At 51.1% G+C, this 22,400-nt stretch overlaps 9 protein-coding genes across 9 annotated transcripts; 4 read left to right on the top strand and 5 right to left on the bottom strand.

Annotated features, from left to right (window-relative positions):
* The first annotated feature begins 4,747 nt into the window (after positions 1-4,747).
* Positions 4,748-5,109, top strand: BDV14DRAFT_75592 (uncharacterized protein). The gene is made up of 2 exons (XM_073777442.1): positions 4,748-4,907; positions 4,957-5,109. The coding sequence occupies exons 1-2, from the start codon at positions 4,829-4,831 to the stop codon at positions 5,034-5,036; spliced, it is 159 nt and encodes a 52-aa protein (XP_073627479.1). The 5' UTR covers positions 4,748-4,828; the 3' UTR covers positions 5,037-5,109.
* Positions 5,110-7,512: 2,403 nt separating this feature from the next.
* BDV14DRAFT_75543 (chitin synthase export chaperone) lies at positions 7,513-8,802 on the top strand. The gene is made up of 3 exons (XM_073777440.1): positions 7,513-7,840; positions 7,964-8,535; positions 8,597-8,802. The coding sequence occupies exons 1-3, from the start codon at positions 7,603-7,605 to the stop codon at positions 8,777-8,779; spliced, it is 993 nt and encodes a 330-aa protein (XP_073627478.1). The 5' UTR covers positions 7,513-7,602; the 3' UTR covers positions 8,780-8,802.
* Positions 8,803-10,028: 1,226 nt separating this feature from the next.
* On the bottom strand, positions 10,029-11,955 carry BDV14DRAFT_75549 (uncharacterized protein). The gene is made up of 3 exons (XM_073777441.1): positions 11,820-11,955; positions 11,537-11,685; positions 10,029-11,476 (listed from the first exon to the last, which is right to left on the bottom strand). The coding sequence occupies exons 1-3, from the start codon at positions 11,859-11,861 to the stop codon at positions 10,264-10,266; spliced, it is 1,404 nt and encodes a 467-aa protein (XP_073627477.1). The 5' UTR covers positions 11,862-11,955; the 3' UTR covers positions 10,029-10,263.
* A 683-nt stretch (positions 11,956-12,638) lies between these two features.
* BDV14DRAFT_200795 (putative quinol monooxygenase) lies at positions 12,639-13,106 on the top strand (the record flags this gene model as incomplete). The annotated part of the gene is made up of 3 exons (XM_073773591.1): positions 12,639-12,698; positions 12,749-12,861; positions 12,959-13,106. The coding sequence occupies 3 exons, from the start codon at positions 12,639-12,641 to the stop codon at positions 13,104-13,106; spliced, it is 321 nt and encodes a 106-aa protein (XP_073627476.1).
* Positions 13,107-13,505: 399 nt separating this feature from the next.
* Positions 13,506-14,393, bottom strand: BDV14DRAFT_200794 (HIG1 domain-containing protein; the record flags this gene model as incomplete). Its single annotated transcript, XM_073773590.1, has 2 exons — positions 13,506-14,292; positions 14,353-14,393. 2 exons carry the CDS (start codon positions 14,391-14,393, stop codon positions 13,506-13,508), a joined length of 828 nt encoding a protein of 275 aa, XP_073627475.1.
* Positions 14,394-14,715: 322 nt separating this feature from the next.
* On the bottom strand, positions 14,716-16,675 carry BDV14DRAFT_174694 (transcription factor SPN1). Its single transcript, XM_073768938.1, has 4 exons — positions 15,823-16,675; positions 15,687-15,769; positions 15,161-15,639; positions 14,716-15,113 (listed from the first exon to the last, which is right to left on the bottom strand). The coding sequence occupies exons 1-4, from the start codon at positions 16,349-16,351 to the stop codon at positions 14,867-14,869; spliced, it is 1,338 nt and encodes a 445-aa protein (XP_073627474.1). The 5' UTR covers positions 16,352-16,675; the 3' UTR covers positions 14,716-14,866.
* A 197-nt stretch (positions 16,676-16,872) lies between these two features.
* Positions 16,873-19,127, bottom strand: BDV14DRAFT_174691 (putative nucleoporin). Its single transcript, XM_073768937.1, has 3 exons — positions 17,618-19,127; positions 16,960-17,558; positions 16,873-16,894 (listed from the first exon to the last, which is right to left on the bottom strand). Exons 1-2 carry the CDS (start codon positions 18,842-18,844, stop codon positions 17,460-17,462), a joined length of 1,326 nt encoding a protein of 441 aa, XP_073627473.1. The 5' UTR covers positions 18,845-19,127; the 3' UTR covers positions 16,873-16,894; positions 16,960-17,459.
* Positions 19,128-19,298: 171 nt separating this feature from the next.
* Positions 19,299-20,256, top strand: BDV14DRAFT_174690 (coiled-coil-helix-coiled-coil-helix domain-containing protein). Its single transcript, XM_073768936.1, has 3 exons — positions 19,299-19,410; positions 19,534-19,894; positions 19,960-20,256. The coding sequence occupies exons 1-3, from the start codon at positions 19,391-19,393 to the stop codon at positions 20,056-20,058; spliced, it is 480 nt and encodes a 159-aa protein (XP_073627472.1). The 5' UTR covers positions 19,299-19,390; the 3' UTR covers positions 20,059-20,256.
* Positions 20,257-20,652: 396 nt separating this feature from the next.
* On the bottom strand, positions 20,653-22,165 carry BDV14DRAFT_75427 (acyl CoA binding protein-domain-containing protein). The gene is made up of 4 exons (XM_073777439.1): positions 22,048-22,165; positions 21,860-21,973; positions 21,714-21,786; positions 20,653-21,650 (listed from the first exon to the last, which is right to left on the bottom strand). Exons 1-4 carry the CDS (start codon positions 22,061-22,063, stop codon positions 20,693-20,695), a joined length of 1,161 nt encoding a protein of 386 aa, XP_073627471.1. The 5' UTR covers positions 22,064-22,165; the 3' UTR covers positions 20,653-20,692.
* Between the last annotated feature and the right edge of the window lie 235 nt (positions 22,166-22,400).

Here is a 22,400-nt window from a genome sequence, read left to right as displayed (position 1 = left end):
TCCCTTCCTAGTTCACCCTTCACACCTCCGGGTGTCGAGTCGTGCCTTCCCTCTGTATCCATTCCAGGTCCCAAGCATTTGGAAGCAGGACAAGACCTCCACTCTCCACCAACTCAGTGAGTACAAAGTACTCAACATTCATCTGGTCTCATCGCAGAGACAGGTTCCACGAAAGAAAGCATCTGCAGTGTCTGCAAAGCCACCTCCTCATTCTCCAACAGCCACCAAGATCCCGTGCAAGATCACGAGTCATGTCAAGTCTACGTACCTGAACTACCCGTGATACGGACGGCACCGCCCGCTGGCTCAACAACCATGACTCGACTGTTCCTGATCGATGACCGATTCCCTGTCTACGTTCCTGAATCGCATCCTTTGTTCCTGACTATTCCTCACGCCACCTCAGCTACTCCAATATCAGGCAGTAGTCTCAATCGGCATCAAGACTAAACCCGCCGGACGTACCCAGACCCACATGCAAATCCATACCGTAGTCCACCGGGACCTGAAGCCGTTAGGCTAGCAAGTTAGCAGCAAACTAGCAGAAGTGCAGAACCACCGGGTGAACGAGTCAGGTACTTAACCAAGGCAAGGTCCAAGCTACTCGGGAACTCGGAAAGTCCGGACCCATGCTCGCGGTTCCAGAATCCAGAGTCCAGACAAAGAAATCCAGACGGGTCGATCTATCATCCTGCACCCTGCACCAGGGCAAAACAGCTTGGTAAGTGGCAACTGACATCGAAAGACAGAGTCAGGTCCCTAGGTTCGTCGCAGCCTGACTCGTGTTCCCGTCCCGAGTCCCAGCTTCCACTTGTACCTTGCGCTTTGGACAATGGACACGTAAACTTCGTCCTTGTTTGAGTTCCCTGATCTGCACTTGATAGCTTCCACTCTAACATTGGAGCCTAGCTCCTTATTCCGAGTGTAGAACCTAGCCTATGAGGTTTTTGGTACGCTGCAAATCCTAACAGGGCTTATTCCGAGTCGATCTGGATATGCGTGGAAAGTTTTACCACTGTCGGAAGCTTAGAGCTTACTCTGGTCGGTATCTGGTACCAGCAACATCTCTCGTCAGTCTTTTGGATTCGCATTCTTCCAAGGGCTTTGTGCGTGGTTGGCTTCACAGCCACCTAGGCAAGGGCGAGACCGTGTATGTAGGCTCATCCTCATAGTGCCGCAGAGCGTGCTTGTGCAGATTTAGTAATTCACGGAGCAAGTGGCTGAAGAAAGTCAGCGGGGCAGCGGGGATTCTTAGACTCCTAGCATGGGTTAGTGACGAGTTCGTTCTGGGTCTACGACTCTAGTGATTACTCCGTACTGCTACCAGCTTAACTACGAACGGACTCCATACAGTGGGTACGCCAAACTCTGCAGAGTATAGAGTGCAGACTCAGCTCTCCGTACTATTGTACGCACGTACAAATGCACCTGCCTTCCTGCAGATTCGACTCATACGTAACGCACCTTTTGGAGGTATTAGCAAGCCATCCAATCAACCCAGCCGAATCTTCAAACAATAACAAGGCAATCGCGAGCGTTTGTTCACCAAATCAACTTAGGGCTTCGGGACAGAATACCCACGCTGTCAGGCGTACTTATTTACCTATGCCGAATATAAACCTAAGTATGCAGGTACAAAGTACACAAAACCCAGCCTTCTCTCCGACAAAAGCCAAGAAGCACGGGTCCGGGACTCCGGGTACTAAAGTCAAGTTCCTTAGTCGGTAGTCCGTATTTCCTGTGACTTGAAGTTGGAGTTCAGAGTCAGACCCTTCATTTGGAGTTTGTGAGTTGGGACTTTGAGTTGGGGTCAGGTTGGGACCCGGTGCGTTGGATAAGTGGGTAATTGATAGGTACAGTTGTAGTACACTAAGCCCGTAGAAGGACACACGTCTCTCCAACTTCAATATCGAGTCTGCGTTCTTTTTTCTGCTATACAAGGCGTGATTAATTTGTCTGCCTGGATGATATTTACTGGGTATTAATCGTCAGAAAATCTAGCGGGGACTATCTCCAAGGGGTAGGAGACTACGTAGGTAGCCGTGGCCGGGTAGTCCAAGTTGCTCAACATAGGTACGATCTAAGATCGATAGCTCAGTAACGGTCAACATATGATAAGCACTCTGTATAGACTAAAGAACAAGTTAATACCCCTACTTTTTTACCTTGAACAGTAAAATCAAAAGAGAAAAGCTTCGGCCGAGTTTAACCGATTCCTAACGATATTCAGTCCATAAAGTAGCTGACGATATCTATCACGGCATCCCTGTTTAAGCAGTAGATAACCGGATAAGATCCCTGCTATAGCGGGAGTATACACAATCGTAGGTGCACAACCGTCCAGGTTATCCGAGAGCCGTGAATCAGGGTCAGGATCGAATCAGCGCGATAGCTCTGGAGAATTTTGCGATTGGTGGAGGCCGTGCTAATTACGGGGTTGCGATTGACCCCGGTCACTGCACCGTGGCACCCTAGCTTGCGCACGGAGCTTTTGATAACTAGCTGCTCGCGGATGTTTGCAGGTGCAAGCTAAGGCTTTTGGGGGATCCTGGGTTCCATGGTTATCACAACAGTACGAGTACGATCCTCATCACGCCCAGGCGCACGGGGGGCGTTAGCCTTTGTGTATAGCCAGCAGGATCACGATCAAGGCTAAATGGCAGAGTCAAGGCATTTAGCCGTGGAGGATGGCCATCCGCGATTGCAACGGACACCAAGGCGGGAGATTTCCGCAGGTGGATACTTCTTCAATAACAGGATTGAAAGCTGACAGCTGGTGAGATTCCTGTCTACGGGGTATAACTTGTCCGCTGCCGACGTCACGTAGTTTTAACAGACACCCCAGTCAGCCATCATATGCTGAACTGGTTCCGTCCCAAAGAGTACCTGCAGAACATCTGATATGATTGTCCGTACCGCGTAGTCGAATCCGGAGTATACGGCCGTTGCTAGCATGATTGAGCAGAGTCAAGTGAGTTCATGATTGCGTAACCGCCCGATCGACAGTAGCATTCTCTCCTTTTACTACGGGACGCGATCACTTGAAAAATCTGGCAGCCAATGTGATGATGACTATTGGGGTGGGATTGGCTGCGGTATAGCTCCGTGGTTGGGTAGATGCCGGCTTCCAGATTCACTGCCACCGGCACCGGGGTCGCAAGCCTTAGCGCAGTGTAACAACGTTGCTGTATTGATGATCCGTGTCTGATCGAGTGACGCTGTCCCAACAATTCATGTGAGGCGCGATCTCTATGAAACGTTTTCCCGCGGCACAGCTTCCGTGGTTCTCGTCCAGTTATACAATATGGTTTGCTAGTTTGGAGGCGTCGTCATCACATATTTCTGCCTTCCGAGCGGTTCGCGCGACGAACGCAGGCAAGGGTAAGGGGTTGTGTCCGCCCGGAGAAGAGATATATGAGCAAGGATGATATGATCGACAACTAAGCACTCGGGTTGTGCCAGATTAATTTAGACTTCGGTAATTGCGCGTTTGACACGGGGCAAGGACCATCGATCGTTAGGTGTGAATAGCGTGCGAGCATACGATCTGAACAGGCATTCGAAATAGGGAATTGCTTCACGCAGGCTGACTCTGACTCTGGGAGCAAAGGGGGGCAAAAGAGCATCGGCGCAGAAGACGACGGCTATCGCGGCACTAATTTCTCGCGGTTTCATCGGCCGGTACTCACAAAATCTGGGGAAAAGAATCAAGGCAAGGCATCCTACAGCGATGCAGGAGTATATGTATGAAGACGCAACAGTGCGGGATACATGCTAGGGAGCGTAGCGTCATCCAATGCCGCAGCAAGGCATCGCAAGCTGCGATCGGCCCGAGAACCAGATTGGCTGTCGCGAGTCATCGAGGCGCTGGCGCATAGCCTAAAGCTCCTGTGACCTGGAGGGATTCCTTAACAGTCCGTGGAAATGCCGTGATTCGTGCACGGCGCTGGCCTTCTTTGTTTTCAAGCACTCTCCCACAAATTAAATCGACCGCCGACTCGTGCGATAGTAATCCAACGGCCGCCACCGCGAAAGCCCAGTGGGAAGCGTGCTTGCGCAAGAAAGGCAATTCCGCGACATCGAGCGTGGACTACTCCAGACCACGCACTTTGCAAGAACCCAAGGGGTCGTGCGGGCTCTATTCCTCCACTCACTCCACTCGCAATTATTCTGGATTGGGAGCTGTGCGCAAGCTCGCAAGGCTTCGAAGGCCCAGATGGCAGAGGTCGCACTCCGGGCCTTGGGTGGGTGTGCGCCGTGATAAAGCGTGCGAGCAGGGCAGCGTCGGTGGCAGCTCGCCGAGGAAAAGAAATGACGGCCGCGACAAACTCCAACTGGTCGGACGCGTGGGACAAGGACCGCCGGGGGGAGAAGGTCGAGAGGCCTCGAGTCGCGTCGAGTCAGTGGGCGTGGGCGTGGGCGTGCGGAGGGAGAAGCATCCGAGAGCTCTGGTCCTGGTCCGTGTGCAGGGAAGGAGGGATGGATAGCACTTGCCGGCCACAACCCCAGTCAATGAGGAGGAGCACAGACTCTGGACCTCATCTCAGAGCAATAGGACTAGCAGCTAGAGCCTTGGCAGACGTTTTTAATCTCGAGTCTGCAGATGGAGTGCCGGAAGCAGTGAAGGTCAAGGCGCATAAGCTCAAGGCAAAGAGCATCTCCTGATTGATTCCCACTAGTGACGCATGTGATAGTACAGAACTTCTGAAAGACACAAAATGGTTATGATACAGAATTGAATATCGTGCCCACTTCCAATTTCAAATCCGTCTAGACGCATCAACTTTCAAACTCCAGCTCCTTTGTCCCAGTCCCATTCCCAAACGCCATGCAAACGCCGTCCTCTAGCACGCGATCCAATCCCATTCAATCCCAATCAATAAAAGGGCTGTCGAAAGCAGCGAAACGTATGCAGGGAGAATCCAGACCAGCCAGTCGTATAATAAAAACACACAGGTATCATCGCAAAATCAATTCATATCCGGCCTGGGTCCCGAGATAAGGTGTCGACGAGAAACGAAGAAGGCCATCTGTAACCTTCGTATACAAGAGAGGTAAAGCCACGATAGGGTCTTGGAGAGCTTAAATGGTGGATCGTCAGTGGCGATTGCAGAGTACACATTTGCCCACGACCACTATGAACCGATCGTGTGGAGATTGCGGACAACGAGGCTCTCTGGGCTCATCCATTGATGTGCGGATAAAATGCGAGCTGGGATTGCTGCAGGTGCTGTATATGTAGTAGTTTTTGAAGTGATTGCACATGTTGCAAATCTGACGGGTGAGGCGAACGTTGGTATTGTAGATCGCTTGAAGTATGAGTTGGTTGGTGACGATGATGGTCGCTTGAATCCGTAGAGAATGTGAGCATTCAAAGATCCAGAATTGGAAGAAAGTGATCGATTTGGCGCTCAGAGTGTACAGAGAAAGAAGTATTATATATACTCAATCATGGTGAAGAGGTAGGTGGTCCAACTTGTCACTGCCAGTATCAAGGATTAGGGTCCCGTCACAAGCCAGGTGCAGGCTAGGTTACTCGACAGGGGAGATGAAAGGGAGAAAAAGAAAGGTGTTTCCTGATTGACCCTGGTATTATTATTCGAGCAGCTCTGTTATTATTCTATTTATCTCGTAGTCGTACTTGTCGGAATAAAGATTAAATATCAAGGATTGATGGAGAACAGAGCCGGGACCAACCAGCGGGCTTCCTTTGCTGCCACCGAAAATTGGACACTCTCCACCAGACGGAGATACCAGCGTTATGGAACGAGCGTCATATTCCGAGACTTGACCGTTCCGAAGCTATACCGCGGCTGCGGAGTGCGGACTGTGAAGGAATTCTAAAGTGGAAACTCTAGTTAGTCTCAGGGCGGACCCGCTTGTTTATAGCATCATCAGTTTCGGCTTGATCGGTAAAATGGGAGATCGACGCTGTCCCTAACGGCCGTTGACGCTTCAAGCCTTCCCCGGCACGTGGCGCTAACTGGGATCTTCATGCAGGCGGTACGAAATGCAAATGACAAGGTACAAAGTTATCATGGTGGAACAGTGGAATCTTGTTGAAAGCACCTGATGGAGTAAACTTCGGCAATTGTCATTTAGCGTGGAGCCGAGTATGCGCAGGGAAGCTTTAATAAGATAGCAACAGCCTATGAAGCTGCAGGAGTGAACGGTTAATCTATGGGAAAACTGGAGCACCGGCCGGCAGTGCCTGCAGCCCCACCGTCAGCTCAAGGAACCTTAAGCTAGGGCTTGTCGTGGAAAGGCACCGGCAAGAATAATCCAGGGACTTCTGCCAGAAGGAGTAAACCAGTAGTTGCCTGAGAAGTGGGAACAACGGCGGAAGATAAAACCCGCGATAGAAGTTATGCTTCGTGTCAAGTCAGAAATAGAAGGTCGCCCATTGGGCACCCGTTATTCGACCACCCGCTCTGGTTAGCTGTAACGTGGGAGAGCATGATGCAATCACGCCCCGTCAAGAGATACCAAGACTTTGACGATTTCCATCCGATAGCTATCGTGTTTCAGACCCTGCCAATTTTCGTCATGCGAGATCTTCCGAAGAACGGCCAGGAACCCATGTCAATACGAGACAACCAGTGCCCACTCATTCAACGGCAGAAATGGCACCACACCGGGAATAGAGCAAGCGATTATTGATGGCGGGCAGTCCGGCCGAAGTTGAACCTTGCGTGCTTTATGATGACGACTACCTGCGTGGGTGCTCGTTGCAGGTGCAATGAAAAGATAACAGCCATAATACTGCACTGCGGCAATAGTAAGCCCTGTTATTACTGATGGCGATCAGGGTTTCGGTTCGCCCGCACAGTCTCAAGTCCAAATTTATTTGACTGGATAATAATTCCTGAGACCAAACAGCAGCGAAGACTTCGCTTGCAGAGCGCGGTGGGGACTTTTGGAAGGAATGTTCTTTGGTTGATCTGGAATTCTGGAGGCAGGATCTGGCTTGCGTCAGACTCGGCTAGCGCTATCAACCGGATTCAAAAGTTGATGAGATACCTGTTTTGATCTCAACTTCCAGGCCTCGGAAAACCTGCCAGTATAGAGACACAGTCATCAATATAGACACGCTACCACCATAGTAGGAGTGGATTTCGTGAGTGCGAGGTGAGATGTGACGAGACAGAGAGAGAGAGGACTCCGGAGAAGAGCCGGCAGCGGGTAAACAAGGTTCCGGATATGGCTAGCGTGTGTAGTTTATATAGAAGACTGCGCTAGGCCAATTCCAGTCAAGCGGCAACCCAGCCTCGCCCAGCCTCGATCTGACACTAGCGTGTCCCGTGATGCTGCTTCAAAGCCGCAACTCCAGAACCCCCTCCTCCTCCAGCCTCGCTGAGGCGATTTCTTTCTCTCTCCTCTCTGGGATTGACCCCTCCATCGCTTCGCTTTCATTTCACTAACCTGTTGTCTGTCGTTTCCTGCGCATCGTTGATCGTTGCCCGGCACTGCCCCTCTGATTCCCCGTTGCGACAGGAGCGGAGCCCCCTATCGCAATCCACCTGACAAACAGTTAGAAGGCAACTGATTATCAAATCGAGGAGTCAAAAGTACGATCAACGCAGATACCATCGCTTCGCCATCATGGGATTCGGCGACTTTGACGATATCTGCAAGAAGGCAGCCTTGCCGCTCTGCTCCCTGGTCGGCCCATCGTCCCCCATAACAGGTGACACCGGCATCGTCCCCAACTGCTACGCGCGCAATGTCGAACTGGCCAATACAATCATTTTCGAGGGCGGTGCATCTTTCATGCACATCATCGCCTTGATCATGACTGTGATTATGATTCTGCATGTCAGGTCGAAATTTACCGCTGTGGGTAAGTTTCTCGCACATGGTTTTACCTTCAATTTTTGATTTTGATACCCCGGAACCGCAAAACACAATGTCCACATGCCACGGAGATAACAGCCCCACTAATCGGCATTCTTCCTTAATTCAGGCCGCAAGGAGATTATCACCTTCTTCTATATCTATATGGCACTTACCGTGTGTTCGCTCGTCATCGACGCGGGTGTAGTCCCGCCCCGAAGCGGACCCTTTCCCTGGTTCGTCGCAGTTCAAAACGGTCTTGCTTCGGCGCTGTGTACATCGCTGCTCGTGAACGGCTTCGTCGGGTTCCAGCTGTATGAGGATGGCACGGCACTATCAGTTTGGCTCCTCCGGTTGACATCAACGATGATGTTCGCTGTGTCGTTCCTGGTTTCCATCTTGACGTTCAAGTCCTGGGGTGGATTGAACCCGACAAGCACCGTTGCTTTATTCGTCATCCTATACGTGATCAACGCCATCTGCATCGCGGTATACCTCATTATGTCGCTTCTCCTTGTTCTGAACACCCTCGAGGACCGCTGGCCTCTAGGCCACATCGCCTTCGGCCTCATTGTCTTCATTGCGGGCCAGGTCATCATGTACGCCTTTGGAGATACCATCTGCGACAACGTCCAGCATTACCTAGACGGACTGTTCTTCGCAACCTTCTGCAACCTACTCGCCGTCATGATGGTTTATAAGGTACGTCAAACACGCATGTTCTGTGTCTCTCCAGTCCCCGCCGTTCTAACTGTATATCTAGTTCTGGGACTACATCACAAAAGAAGACCTCGAATTCTCCGTCGGAATCAAGCCCAACAACTGGGAAGTCAAAGAACTGTTGCACGACGAAGACCGCCGGAATACAGTCTTTCAGGACACGAACTCCGAGTATGCGGGGAGCATGTACCACCACCGTCAGTCGACGTACAATCACGGATATTAGTTTCTTTTCTTCGACCCCGAGCATCTATGCAGCATTTCCAGTGTGCTACTTCGAGGCGTTTCCAGTTCTTTGACTTCCTCTCCGCGCGGAGTACATATTTACGATTACGAACTTTTGAAGCGAGCAATTCTTGTTTAGATCTGGATGGATATATTTAATAATTGCCTGCGTTGGTTTGGGTTTTTTTCTGTGCCTACATACTTTGTATTTCATAGCGACAGCGACAGCGTCATACATCAAACACATTGAATTCATCACTATCTTCCTCCCTTTCTCAGCCTCTGCTTCCACCATCTCATCTCCGATTAATCTAGCCACGGTTATGCCGTGCATCCGCCTGCCGCCAGAACGCCGTGGCGCAAACGATTTCCGACTGAGCCCGCCAAGACAGGAACGGCTGGGGTCATCATATCGGTCATCGATAGTGGATTTCAGAACCAGATTTTCTTGAAATTACCTGGCTCCATAATTGCCGGTCATTCCTGAATTTCAAGTCCGAACTCCGGAGTAGTGCATAGATATAATCCATGCACTATAGATTCAGTGACTGTGCTAGACTCTCCGCCAATTATCTCCCAAAGGGGAAGGAAGTCGAGAACATTCTAAAAGAGCACCCAAGGATATCGGCATCAAACCCTATGTCCAGCAGAAGGATTTAGTATTTACCCATTCGACCGTCGAAGCAGGGAATGATAGGCCGAATCCCACGACTCCAGGCCCGGACGCCGTGGCGTCGTAAGCTTCGAATGCCTGTACTCCATTTTGGCATCAAGATGCAACGTAGCGTTGCAAAATTGATCTGAAGAGATTTTGCCGGCAAAGAGCCGGCAGGATCAGGAACGATTCATCCTTGGTAATCAAAGTTTCCTTCCAAATACGGAACTGCCTCTGCCGGATAACGTCCGAGTAAGACTGAAGAACATGATTCTCGCATGATACTGTGGGCTGCTTGAAGAGAGCTGATAGCGAAGCGGCCTGTGCAGGAGCCGGTCGAATGTTCCGATGAATGGACATGGAAGCGCGCAGGATAATTGTGCCACTAGAAAACTAGACTATAACCTAGTCAACCACTGAAGACACGGGAAGTAATATCCTGCTCGCGGTCCTGGCTCGCGCTGGTGAGTCGATAGTCGCGCACGGGGACCCTAGGCACCTGCCTGACTGACTCGAGACGGTTTCCAGAAGACTTCCGGTCGCTCTTGTTGCGACTCATGCCATTCCTTCCATGTGATTGAGTGTATCCCGCTGAATCCTCTATTTCGCACAGACAAGAGAGATGCAGAATCATGAAAAATCGGCCACTAACGTAGTAAGGCTGGGGTCCAGTAGGCTGGTAACTAAAACGGTGATCCAAAGCTGAAGAATCACCACCCACCAAGCATAATCCACAGCCAAGTTCAACCGGGACTTGGCTATGGCCTGACGATAAATAATTCGAAGCGGAGCTATCCGATGGACGATGGTTCCATTTTCATGGGGTTCAATCAAATGACAACGACGTCCTCGTCCCCGTCATTATCGACGGTCCCGCTTTCGGCTCGATGGTGTGCTCGGTCTTGCTCGGGCCGCGGCATGTCAGTGTCAACATCTGCATCGTGGTTTCCGTACACTGCCTGGCCTCGAGCGGTACTATACCAACCCCTGTCGACCGACCTGACCATTGCCGTGCAAGCAATGTTGATCAGGTCAGAAAAGGCCGGATTCTGCTTCGGGAGGAACATGCAGGTATGAGCCTTGATCTCGTCGGTGGCTCTATCATTCACGGCCTTGACCCACTCCAGTCCTGGTCCCGACTGGCGATTCGGCTTATCTGGGCTTGCCTCCTTCGCATTCTCCGGCAGTGTGCAGAAAGTGCGATCTTTTGAGCGTATGATTTTGGAGCTGAAAGATTGAGGCTGGCTGTTGCCTGTTTCGTTGACATTGCTCTCCACCAAAGATGAAGCACTGTTTCCTAGACATGTGTAGAAATTGACACTCTTGATTCCTCGATCCTTGCGCACCTGTGCCAACTGGGAAACGCGATGTTGGAGATCTGCTTTTCGTGCTAGGCAGCCCACAAACGTGAGATGTGACGAGACCCAACCCCAGCTGTCCGTCAGACGTTGGCGTTGGGAGTACATCGCCGCGGCTCCTCCAGCAGCGACAGCGCCCGCGGCACCCGCGAACATCGCATAACGTCCCCATCGCTGCCAGGACGGTGTTGCAGCAGCATCAGAATCAGATGCCGGGGGCAGTGAGCCCTTTACATTAGTTGCAGGTGCTGACGCATTCTTCTGGGGTGCGTTATTCCCTCCGTATCCAAATAGTCCGGCAACCTCTGAGAAAGCATTATATGTAGACGTGATGTTTTTATAATGCCCTTCGGCGCCATATGATACCACGCCAGGAGAAATTCCGAGATACGGAGTATCAAAAGCAAAAACGCCCTGAATATGCGGGAACATGAACGAGCCGGACTCGGATAAATTGGTGCTGCTCGCACCTGCGGTATCGTCCCCGTCTTCGTCAAGTTTGTGATGTGATGACTGTGGCGACGTTCTCGCCGGTATTGGCTGTTCGGAAGCGAGGAGCAAAAGGGTGTCTGCAGCGACGATACCACCCATCGAGTGGCCAACTAGGAAGACGTGGACAGAGGGATCAACCGTTGGTGAGGCTGTTTCGTTTTCGACTTCCAGATCTATAACTTGATTTTGTAGCCTGAGATTTGTCAGCTAGAGTCTAAAGGTCTATTCGAGGAATGTAAGACCATAAACGTACCATTCCCGGAACGCATATACCGTTTCCTTCAAATCGCCACGGGTCTCATACTTCGGGTAGACGAGCGTCGTGACGCTTATATTAGGTAGCTTGCGACTAAGGAGGGTTTGTAAATTCTGCGGAAAGTTCCCGAATGTATCATCGCCTCCCTATATGCGCCGAGCCGTATGTTAGCAGTCTATCAAGATGCGATTTTTCGACATGGATATGCGGTCTATATGCGGGGAAAAATCAAGCCCCTCCGCCAGGTAGTCTATGCGGTGAAAACGTGATGCTGACGTACCTTGAAGCCATGGATGAACACCAGAAGCAGTGTCTTCTTCATCTTGGCGATGACCCTGTCGCTTGATCGAAATTTGAAGAATGTTGTTTCTCACCAAAGGAAAGGGTGCATTGATTGCACGTGAGCAGCCATGACGTCACATGTTTGCCTTATACATGGGGCACGTGGTTTTGAGGTCTAGAACTACAGCTGCTTTTATACATCGCTCTGAGATGCTTTGCAAGTCCTCGTCTCTAAATTGCTTAAATTGGTCATGAGAGTCACCTGATAAATGTTATGGGCAAGATAGACGGGCAAATGTCAGCACTGCTCTGAAACGAGAAGCTCGAGGGCTCCCAGAGCGTCTCGATATCAATATGTTCATTTGTTGTAGGAGTATAATTAACTATCTGGCTTACGCAAGTTATATTTGAAGGTATTTTAAATAACCAAAAACAGATAAGGTGCTACAACGTGCGTTGGGGCTACTATCCTTAACAGTTTCCTTGATGTCGGAAAATATATCCTTATGCTTTCGACCAAGACGATCCTTGTCCATATATAGAACCAATACTAATGAGTAGTAAAACACTCTGGCAGGTAACGCAAAAGTAGCTGGACTGTACCCCCTTAGACACTGACAATGCACAAATAACAAGCGTTGCGTAGAAACCACTGAAGAACAACTACTAATCCTGACCTCTGACATCCTCGGCATCTTCTCGCCTCCACTTCCGCAACAGCCGAACTAAGACAACTTCTTCTACTCACCACTACCTTCTCAAGCTCATACCCAACTTCTCAAGTACCCAAAACATACAGTCTTAGACAATCAATATCATGGGTAAAGAGATCTACAACGTCGTGAAACTTGTGCCAAAGCCGGGCAAATTTAACGAGGTACTTACTATTCCAATCGTCCAAGACCGTAACTGACCTTAAATCTCCAGATCGCCTCCGCATTCTCAACCCTCTCAAAATGGATCCAGGAGAACGAACCCAAGACGCAGATCTATTTCGCTCTGCAGCCGGAGGGGAAGGAGGAGTTCGTGCTTGTTGAGAAGTAACCCTCTCCCTCTCTATTTTTCCTTTTCTTCTAGACCAACCTTGTTGGGGATGAGATAATTTATGCGGCTCAGATATTAATTTCATTATGATAGGTACACGGACGGTCAGAACTTGAAGGAGCATGCGTCAACCGCGGCATTCAAGACGTTCTTTAATGCCATTGGGGGGTTGTTGGCTGAGAAGCCGGAGATTAAGAGGGCGGGCTTCGTTGCGGGTTTTGATGGGAGGGCGAAGCTTTGATTAGTTTCTAATTACCCTGGGGTAGTCAGGGATTAAGTTTCTATACATATATGTGAGATCTTGGCTTAAATAGGTGAAGAAATCTTGTTTGCGGTAAATGAAGATCTTGCTCTATGAATTCTTGCAATATTTAAGATTCGAGATATAAGGCCAAGCGCAGAGATTGGAAGAGAAGAAACGCCAACCATCTAAACAATGAAATTCGTCATTAGATATGAGAAGAGAGTTGTACAGGTACAAGCAAGAGTATAAAAGAACAAGCAACAACGTGGTATGAGAAACCCGCCCAACCACGCAAAAGAAAATGCTATACAAGTCAACACAACATCGATCTATCCTTTTATACCCAACCCCCAAGCGAAAGTGAACAGACAGAAATCATAAACCGGCTCGAAGACTCTAGTTTGTTTTCTTCTCCTCATCCTTCTGCTCCTGCTTCTGCTCGCTCGGCACGTTCTCGGCCTCAGCCTTCTTTACCGGCGAACCCTCAGACTTGGTCTCAGCCTGCGCAACAGCTTGCTCGTGCTGCTGGTAAACAGGCAGGTGCTTCTTCTTCAACCGCTCCTCCTCTGCAGCAACCATCTCCTTCCACAAGTCGCCCTGCTCACCGCGAGTCTCATGCGTCTTGGTCTGCGCCGCAGCACCAGCAGCAGTAGCACCGGCAGCAGCACCCTCACTTCTCGTCTCCAGCTCGCGGCGCACCCTGCGTCTCTCCGAAATCTCAAAAGCAGCAGTAGCAATAAGCACAGCAAGCGTCAATCCCTGCGCATAAACACGAGCCTGGACTAGCTTCTGCTGACCCGACAAGTAAGGGTTCCGTCCAACGAGCGCGAAGCTTCCTACCATAGAAGCCAGCCACGTCGTTCCGACAATGGTGTATTTCTCCTCTCTAGCCCAGGCGAATGCGCGATCGGCAAAGCTCATTCCCTTCAGTTCCTGTGCGCGCATGGCCTCCTCGCGGTTCTCGTACCATTGCCGCGATTGGTTCCGGGATACTTCGTAGGCGCGAGAGGAGCGGTCTGCGCCGATGATTCCGACGAATGTACTGCTTGATGTGACGAGGAAGGCTTTCATGGGGATTGTGAGGTCGCGGATTGTGTGGAAGCGGCGGGAGGCAGCGAGGACACCGGCGTAGCCTCCGACTAGACCGAGGACTGTACCGATTGAGCCGCCCTTCAGGACTTGACTGGAGAATTGTTAGATAAAGTTCCGGGGGGAGTTTCGGAGGGTTTGGTGGCGGGCGTACCTGTAGTGGGCATCTTCTTCTTCCTTGGTGAGGATCTTCATGGTGTTTTTGGGGTAATATGTACAGATTAGGTGGAGAGGGGTATGTGGGAAGCTTTTAGCTGTGTATAGGGACTAATCCCAGACAATTGGGCTCTTTAAGAACTCTTATGAGAAAGAAAGAAAGTTGCAAAGATTTGACGGGCGGATGACGCGAGAAGGGCAAGGAAGTTATCGGGTCTGGAGCAAAGCCCGGTGACGTTGGAGCGACGGGATCTGCCGGTGGAAACTCGGGCTCTGTTCGCTGCAATCGTACCACCGATCCTTCTCCGCTGCCGTGCTATCCTGCTCTGCCGTTTATCCAGTCGCCGAATGAGAATAACTAATGGAATGTTCTGATTATTCATTCGTATGCTATTTATGGTGTTTAAAAAGGACTAATATCATACTTTGCCCTGCCGTGCGCCGTTCCGTGGAAATACAAGGTAAAAAGCTAAGATGAAGTTACAAGCATTAGAGCCGAAGCTAGGAGAATTCTACCGTCGCGTGCCCTTTGACGCAGCGATCTGCCGCGCCCGCATTTTCCGGAATCGATCCTCACCACTGGCTCCCAACGGTCGCGCAAATTTGCTTTCTTGAATCATGGTTGGTCTTGGAACGACAGTGTAGCTGGTATGTGAGATTTCAGCACGCGCACGGTTCGCCAGGCGTGGAGGCAAAAGCTCGCGAGCGCGGGCTTCGGCAGTGTTCTCTTGGACAGACTTGACACGGGCAGTGATTTTACTAATCTGGTCAGTATGACTCGGAAAGAAATGGTGGGAGAGACATACGTAGGATCGAACTCAGCTTCCTGGTATACTCGCTTGGAGTAGTCGTCGCTGCGTTGAAGGATTGGGCGTGTCCATTCGGCAAGCAGCCGCTCAGCCATGCGCTTGATGCCCGGCTCCGGGCGCTTGCTGCGAGTGTAGAATACCACCACCTTGCCGATGCCGCTAGCAATCAGCGTCTCCTTGTTGATCGGGAGTTTCCCGAGCGCCGTCATCAGGTCGCGCTGAATATTGTAGGCAGGAAGGGATCCGTCATCAAGCGGCTCGAGGAAGAACTTGACTGCCTCAAGCAGGTTGATTTCGGGGTCGACCAAACTGTTGACATATTGGTTGCGGTTAAGAAGAGATACAACTTCGGGAAGCATCTTGAGCTTGTGCATGGCCGGTCTGCCTTCGCGTCGGTTGATAGCATCCATCTTCGCGGCGTGGGTCATGCGTTTGCGCATATCTTCGATTTCAGCATCTGCCATTTGTTCCAAGTCCTGTTGACGTTAGCACAGTCAGTATATGTATGTGAAGCGCAACATACAATTCCATCCTGCTTCCTAGCCCTCCTCTTAGTCGGTTTCTTCACAGCCTCGTCCATAGCACGGTCAAGAGCCCTCCGGCGACCTATACATCATTAGTATATATCTCATAATAACTCCCACAAGGACAAGACATACGCGTCGCAGGATCAAGGGTCTCATCATCTTCTTCCGGCTCCGCCCTCTTAGCCTTCCTCCGCTTCCCCGCAGCTTCATCACCACTACCGCCACCTTCCTCATCCGCATAGCGTCGACTCTTCTTGCGCCTGCCCTCTTTCTTCCTCTTACTCCCTTCTTCATCCCCGGTCCTCTTGCGCTTATGCCGCCCAATAAGCTTCAGGTTCTCCTCGTCAATATCCAGCTGCGGCCGGTCTTCAATATCTAGATTCTCGGCATCGAAGTCCTCAAATTGTGCTTCGTCGACTTCAGAGAGAATCGACTCGTCATCTGAGCCAAGTTCCTGGTCGTCGTCTTCATTACCGCCTTCTTCTTCAGCATCGACGGGCTTTGTGTTGTTATCGTTGTTGTCATTGTCGTTGTCGCTACCGGCGGCGTCTGCGCCGGGGGTTGGTGGCTGCGCGGGCTCCGCGATCTGCTCGGTCTCTTCGACATCGTTTTCGATGGGTGGCGTGGTAGCCGTGGGCTTGAGATCTGGGCTTTCGGACATGATGAATATGCGGACTTGACTCGGTTGTGTTTGAGGTTCAGAGAAAGTAGAACAAAAGGAGATAGAGAGACGTCTGGCGGCGCGTCAAAGCCAAGTAAAGTCAGGATGAGAATCAGGACCAGCCTCCAATTTTCAGAAGAAACACAAGATGAAAAAGAAAAAAATGGACTAGTCAGTCAAAGAGATACAGTCAGAGAAAGGCCCGATTTGATTCAAGAGAGCCGATACAACCACAAAAGAACAAGGCAGTGGCAGGAAGATGAAAGAGCTGCTGTGCCCCGGGACCAAGAGAAGACGGGCGGTAGCGCGCGGCAGAATCAACCCAGCTTGACTTTTCGTTCACTTGAGCTGTATCATTTCCGGCCAGTCAATAACATCGTCACTCTATAAACCATCCTTCTCCTTACTCTTTTCTCCAATCCAGATCTTATTCAAAATGTTCGCTCCAGGTGTGTACCCGCAACCACGTTTTCCACATGGTCAAGAGCATCTCCGCTAACCCGTACCTTTCCAGGCCCCGAACCCTCCAAGGAAGAGATCAAGGTACATACATACAACTTGCGAATCATGCCGTGAGGATATCGGGAATCTGACACTATAATCTACAGGCTGGCGAGGCCCAAGCCAACCAGACCGTCCGGATGGCCGTCACCGGCGGAGTCCTCCTCTACCTCTGTATGTCGCGTCCACTTCAGCTTCGAACAGTTTGCGAAAGAGCCGTTGAGTAACAGTTGTCATTTGATTAGCTCCCTTCGCCATCGACTTCGTCACGAAGTTCCTCTAATTCATCAACCGCATCAATCCACCCACCATTCGATGAGGCCGTACGAGACGAGAACATGTCGGAGGAAATAACACCAGCATTTCGGCGCACTTATCTCTGGCATTTAGGATGATGATGTATTACTATTGTACATTTGTGTTTGATTTTCTTTTCTAGTGATATGATTGAATTTGATATTTCCCGATGGAGACACAAATGACGGTGGCAGGGACAATGACATCAACTCCATGCTCCGTAGTCGTAACCAAACACTGCGTACCAAGGTGCGACGAGGGCGAAAGAAGGGGTGGGGAGGTAGAGAAAGATAGAGGGTAGAAGAGCTTATTAGTTCAGCGAACTCGTCGCCTCTTCAAAGTCCTTCTTCACGTTCTCCATTTCCTTCTGTAGGTGTTGGATCTGGGCGTGGTAGTCGTCCAGGATCTGGTATATGTTAGAAATTTGAAAATCATAGGGAATCTGTTTCGAAGACAGTAGCTCACCTTTCTAGCTATCTTCATGGTATTCTCATCCAACTCATCATCCGCCTGTGCAGAAGCATCAGTCCCAGCCCGCTCCAGCTCCGCTTGTAACCGCTTCGAGTGCTCCCGAATAGCGAGCATACGAGCCCAGATCTCTTCACCACGCCCATTAAGCGACGGGTCAAAGACTGATCGCTCCAGCTGCGCGAGCTTCTTCTTCAGCTCCTCCTCTGCATCGTCCATAGCGTACCCTCTGTTGCGGAGGACTTGCGTCTTAGCAGCGAGCGCAAGGCACCGCTTGCTGAGGACAAGGTGTTTCCGGCGGCAGTCGGCAATCTTGACGGAGATTTTGAGGTCGTGGCGCGAGAGTAGGTCTGTGAGGGAGTTGTTGATCTCGTGCAGGCGTGTCTGCATCATGGTAAGGAAGTCCTTTTGGCGTTGGGCGCGCTTGCCAAGTTCCCAGAAACCGCGGACAAGCACCGGGACGTAGCCGGAGTCCGGTCGTGATCGGAGTGCGTCCTCCCATTTTGTCTCGTCGTCTTGCGGACCGGGTTGGTAGAAGGGCGCATTTTCCTCGCCAACGTGGTTATAGAGGTACGTCCGGAATCCAGACGTCTGGTTGGAGTAATCCCATTTATCCTTGACGATGGTCATCTGCATGGGAACTGTTCGGTGGACGCCCGTTACGGCGCGCCCTGGGGACCAAAGGCTCGAGCCTTGGGGTTGTGTCGACTGCCCAAGCTGCGGTTGTTGTTGTTGCTGCTGCGTCTGACCGAGTCCACCACCGAAGATGCTTGATTGCTGCTGAGGTTGTTGCTGTTGCGGCTGCTGCTGCTGCGTCTGACCAAGCGTTCCACCAAAGAGGCTCGACTGCTGTTGAGGCTGCTGCTGCTGCTGGTTCTGTCCGCCGAGAGTACCTCCAAACAGGCTCCCCGCCGGCTTCTGCGGCCCTTGTCCACTACCAAGCGCACCACCAAAGAGTCCAGTCCCCGACTGCTGCTGTTGCGGTTGTTGCTGCGGTTGCTGCTGCGATTGCCCGAAGAGTCCACCACCGGTCTGCTGAGGCTGCGTTGCCATGTTCGTGTTGCCAAATAAGCCACCGCCTGCATTTTGCGTCCCTGTATTTGTATTTGTATTCGTGTTCGTGTTGCCAAAGGGACTCGCCGTTGTGCTGCCACCGAAAGGGCTCGATTTGGCGATATTTGAGAACAGGCCTCCCCCAGACTGTTGTTGATTTCCAAAGAGCGACATAGTGGTAGATCGCAGGTGATTGTACGCTCGATCAAAAGATGTGGTGTCGGCGATTAGGTGAATAGATCGGTTGCGCGGGCAGCGGAAGGAAGCTCAAAAAAACGTGAACAAAGCGGAGCGCGTAGCTTCAATTCCCTTCCTATGCCTATTCAATGAGAATGACCTAGCACCGTAAAAATCAGAGCCAAAGAGCGCAAGTATAGCCCAGCAACTCGCAACGCAAAAAGGTGATCGCTGGCTCGGACGTCAACTGCTAAATGTTGATGCGCACCGCAGCCCAAGCTACCGTCGTGTTTTGGCAGATGTCACGTGAACCTAGCTTTCACAAAAAGCTGTAGTACCAGTAGACACCTCAGGCACTAACTCCAGATCCCGTGACTCCAGCAAAAGAGCACCCCTCAACCAATCAGCAGCGAGCAAAAACCGACGTCCTAATTCCCGCTCCGTCCGACCTCAAGCTCCCAGGCCCTCATATCGGTTTCAGTACCACGATAACAACCAGTCTCTAGCAATTGATTCTTCGCACCGCGAGAAGAACTACCCACCATGGCGCGACGCGAGCCCCAGTACGTCCATCCACCTTGATCCATTGTCAATTGCTCCCCCCTCGAGCTCCCCAACCTCCGCGCAACACCAACATCACCTACACCCCCAAGCCGTTACGTACATAACTAACAATGACACAACAGGTTCAACCAACAAAACCTCTACGACACCCAACCCATGCCAGACTTCGTCCCCAAAGTGACCGAAATTGGAGCAACCAGCGCCCCCCTCACCTCCGCCGCGTACTTCATCGGCGATAGATGCAAGGCCTTCAACGACGACTACATGAAGTGCAAAGACGACAGCAAAGGGCGCGGCGAAATCGAGTGTCTGAAGGAAGGGCGGAAGGTCACGCGCTGCGCGGCGAGCGTGCTCAAGGATATCAACACGCATTGTCTGCAGGTGTTCAATGCGCACTGGGAGTGTCTGGAGAACAACAACCACCGGCTCTGGGAGTGTAGGAAGTTTGAGATGGATTTAAATAAGTGTGTTTTTGATAAGTTGGTATGTTGTCTTCCACCTAGCATCTGGTAATGAGGGAGAGATTCTAACGGATTGTGTGTGTGCAGGGCCTCAAGAAGACTATCCCCGGTGCCCCCGAGGGCCAGACACCCGTGCACCTCCGGCCCAAGCAGCTGTATGCTGCGTTCCCGGGTCCGCAATATTAGAGAGTTGTTACACCTGATTTCAATGCAAATTTGTTTGTTTTTTATCCGTCTAGAGAAAACGAATGCCGTGGATGAACGGCTGTTCTGTCCCGCGGCTGTGTCTTAGTTTCTTTATCTGGTCTGGCCTGGTTTCAAGGGATCTGGATGTATTTGTGAATGTGTATATATTAGCATGGAATGTCGTTTTGTGAAGCTGAGCTGGAACTTTATTTCTATCATCTAATGTTTGTAGTAGTTTCTACTCATGTAGAGACTTATATGCCACTAATCGGCACGAAACGATGCCGTTAGAATTAATGAGAGGGATAAATCAGAGCAGAGTGCGACAGGACGACTTTATTATGTTGCAGTATCCCGTCTGACGCCTTGAAACGACAAGAATAGGCATGGATAGAGAACCTCAAAATCTATACAACCCAGCAATATGTAGAGATGAAGTATCTGTACCAAGGGGAAGGAAAGAATCCTCTATTCAACATATGTATACCAGAAGAAACCAAGACCAACACCCCAAGAAGTGCAAGAAGTGCAAGAAAAGACAAAGGAGAAAGTAAGCAAAGTATAGGCAAGAATAAGAGATAAGTAATACCACACGCAGACGCCATACCGGACCCAAGAACAAAAGAAACAACAATCAAGAGAATTTATACATCCTCCGCCGCCTCAGCCCCTTCAACCCTGCTAACTTGGTCTTGATAACACCCCAGCCCAACTTGAGTTGTTCCTCAAGCCGACGATCACGCCTCAAGCGCATCCAGATGAGTAGCATACCCAAGATCGCCAAGTCCCAGACAATTTGCCGGAGCGTAACCCAGACTAGCCAGCGGAGCCAGGCCAAAACGCCGTTGCGCCGACGGGCTGCAATAGCACGCGCTTCAATCTGCTCACGGGCTGCAGCAATCTCAGCAGTCATTTTTGTGAGGGCTTGTTCGACGCGGCGGCGCCAGCGGGTGTCGGGGTCTTGGTGGATGCTGGAGGAAGTGCGGTGCCTGCTGCGTTTTCGAGTGAGAGGGTCATTTGAAGGGTGATCTGTGTCGATGATTTCCTGTTGTTTGTCGTCGACAACTTCTACTTCCCGCTCCTCGCCGTCCTCATCCTCGTAGAGGTTTGCCTGCGCCTCGGCATATTCCTCCTCCTCCTCTTCCTCATCTAGATTTCCGTCTTCATCGTCTTCATCCTCATCGACCCCTTGCTCGCGCTCATAGCTAGCCCTCGTTTTACGCCGTTGGTAAATATCATCAGGCTGACTGACCGGACTCAACACTCTCATCCTCGAGTCGCCCCTTCCTGTAGCGGCAAGATACTGATACTCAGGGCTCTGCGCTAGTTGCTCACCAATACTCCCATAAGACGAGCCCTGCCGGCCAGGCTGTGGCATCGGGGGAAACCCGCTTGACTGCACCGGGCTCGACGCGGTCGACCCAGACGAGATATTCGACTTGACTTGGTCCCAGACGAACTCGAGCTCAGACACGAGCTCGCGTGCTTCGGCAGTTTGCGAGGCATATGTATGCATCGTTTCGACCAGCGTCGAGATGTATCGCCGTTTGGCCTCCGTGCGTGATACGCCGCGTTGGGCGAACCAGGCGTCCCTGAGCAATTTAACAACAGGCCCATAGAAGAACTGCATCATAACGAAAGATTGGGCAACATACCACTTCTCACACTCCATATAAACATCCGCAGTATTCCCTACCGGCCTGTCCATGACACCCTCAACATCCCCCTCTAGTATATCGTCAGTCAGTTTCCCTCCCAAACCAGCCCAACACGGGTTGTAATGTTCAAGGGTAATCCATACCCATACTCTGCTTATAAAGCCCATAAAGCTTCAATCGCTCCGAAGCCGGCGGCCTCGCGGTCCCAGTCCGAGGGATACGTTTGACGGTGTTGAGGGCGTGGACGAAGACCCGATCTGCAGCAAACACTGTTAATTTCGTCCAATCCCATAGACATAGAGAAATATAGTAGTGTGGGAAAACAACGCACCCACAGAATCTGACATGATTGCGATTATCGAGACTGCGGATTGAGCTCGTGCTTCTGCTTCATTTGATCGGGATTGCGCATCGGTGTGGGCGGGACACCCTCATGGATAATCGATAATCGCGACGCAATAAGATCGAATAGGATATGCGGAGTCTGGCGTAGAGGACCGTATGAGGCCCGTCGCTGTCATGCGATGTCGGGCTGTGAGCTTCCCCGGACTTCTAAGCGTCGGCTTCGAATGTGGTTCGGCGGAGACGGAGAGGGGAAGAGATGGGATCCACGTCGGAGGTTGATAAGATGTGAGGTGAGATATGACTGAGTTGGTTATCTAGTGGGAGATTGAAATCACTGAA

The sequence above is a fragment of the Aspergillus stella-maris genome (genome assembly GCF_047715825.1).
Source record: "Aspergillus stella-maris strain CBS 113639 unplaced genomic scaffold BDV14scaffold_32, whole genome shotgun sequence".
Classification (NCBI taxonomy): Eukaryota; Fungi; Ascomycota; class Eurotiomycetes; order Eurotiales; family Aspergillaceae; genus Aspergillus; species Aspergillus stella-maris.
Note: the sequence above shows the minus strand (reverse complement) of the source record. Positions and strands in the feature narration are given on the sequence as shown.

Bases quoted from the DNA above. Each gene is read 5' to 3' on its own strand.
- BDV14DRAFT_75592 (XM_073777442.1), top strand. From the start codon at position 4,829: ATGCAAACGCCGTCCTCTAGCACGCGATCCAATCCCATTCAATCCCAA. The intron at 4,908-4,956 runs GTATGCAGGGAG...AAAAACACACAG, and splicing joins GCTGTCGAAAGCAGCGAAAC to GTATCATCGCAAAATCAATT.
- BDV14DRAFT_174690 (XM_073768936.1), top strand. From the start codon at position 19,391: ATGGCGCGACGCGAGCCCCA. The intron at 19,411-19,533 runs GTACGTCCATCC...ATGACACAACAG, and splicing joins ATGGCGCGACGCGAGCCCCA to GTTCAACCAACAAAACCTCT. The intron at 19,895-19,959 runs GTATGTTGTCTT...GTGTGTGTGCAG, and splicing joins AGTGTGTTTTTGATAAGTTG to GGCCTCAAGAAGACTATCCC.
- BDV14DRAFT_75543 (XM_073777440.1), top strand. From the start codon at position 7,603: ATGGGATTCGGCGACTTTGACGATATCTGCAAGAAGGCAGCCTTGCCG. The intron at 7,841-7,963 runs GTAAGTTTCTCG...TCCTTAATTCAG, and splicing joins GTCGAAATTTACCGCTGTGG to GCCGCAAGGAGATTATCACC. The intron at 8,536-8,596 runs GTACGTCAAACA...CTGTATATCTAG, and splicing joins CCGTCATGATGGTTTATAAG to TTCTGGGACTACATCACAAA.
- BDV14DRAFT_174694 (XM_073768938.1), bottom strand. From the start codon at position 16,351: ATGTCCGAAAGCCCAGATCTCAAGCCCACGGCTACCACGCCACCCATC. The intron at 15,770-15,822 runs GTATGTCTTGTC...AATGATGTATAG, and splicing joins GACCCTTGATCCTGCGACGC to GTCGCCGGAGGGCTCTTGAC. The intron at 15,640-15,686 runs GTATGTTGCGCT...TAACGTCAACAG, and splicing joins CTAGGAAGCAGGATGGAATT to GACTTGGAACAAATGGCAGA.
- BDV14DRAFT_75427 (XM_073777439.1), bottom strand. The intron at 21,787-21,859 runs GTATGGATTACC...ACGATATACTAG, and splicing joins GCTTTATAAGCAGAGTATGG to AGGGGGATGTTGAGGGTGTC. The intron at 21,651-21,713 runs GTATGTTGCCCA...TAAATTGCTCAG, and splicing joins TATATGGAGTGTGAGAAGTG to GGACGCCTGGTTCGCCCAAC.
- BDV14DRAFT_75549 (XM_073777441.1), bottom strand. From the start codon at position 11,861: ATGAAGAAGACACTGCTTCTGGTGTTCATCCATGGCTTCAAG. The intron at 11,686-11,819 runs GTACGTCAGCAT...CGGCGCATATAG, and splicing joins TGTTCATCCATGGCTTCAAG to GGAGGCGATGATACATTCGG. The intron at 11,477-11,536 runs GTACGTTTATGG...GACAAATCTCAG, and splicing joins GTATATGCGTTCCGGGAATG to GCTACAAAATCAAGTTATAG.
- BDV14DRAFT_174691 (XM_073768937.1), bottom strand. From the start codon at position 18,844: ATGTCGCTCTTTGGAAATCAACAACAGTCTGGGGGAGGCCTGTTCTCA. The intron at 17,559-17,617 runs AAGGTGAGCTAC...TCTAACATATAC, and splicing joins ATACCATGAAGATAGCTAGA to CAGATCCTGGACGACTACCA.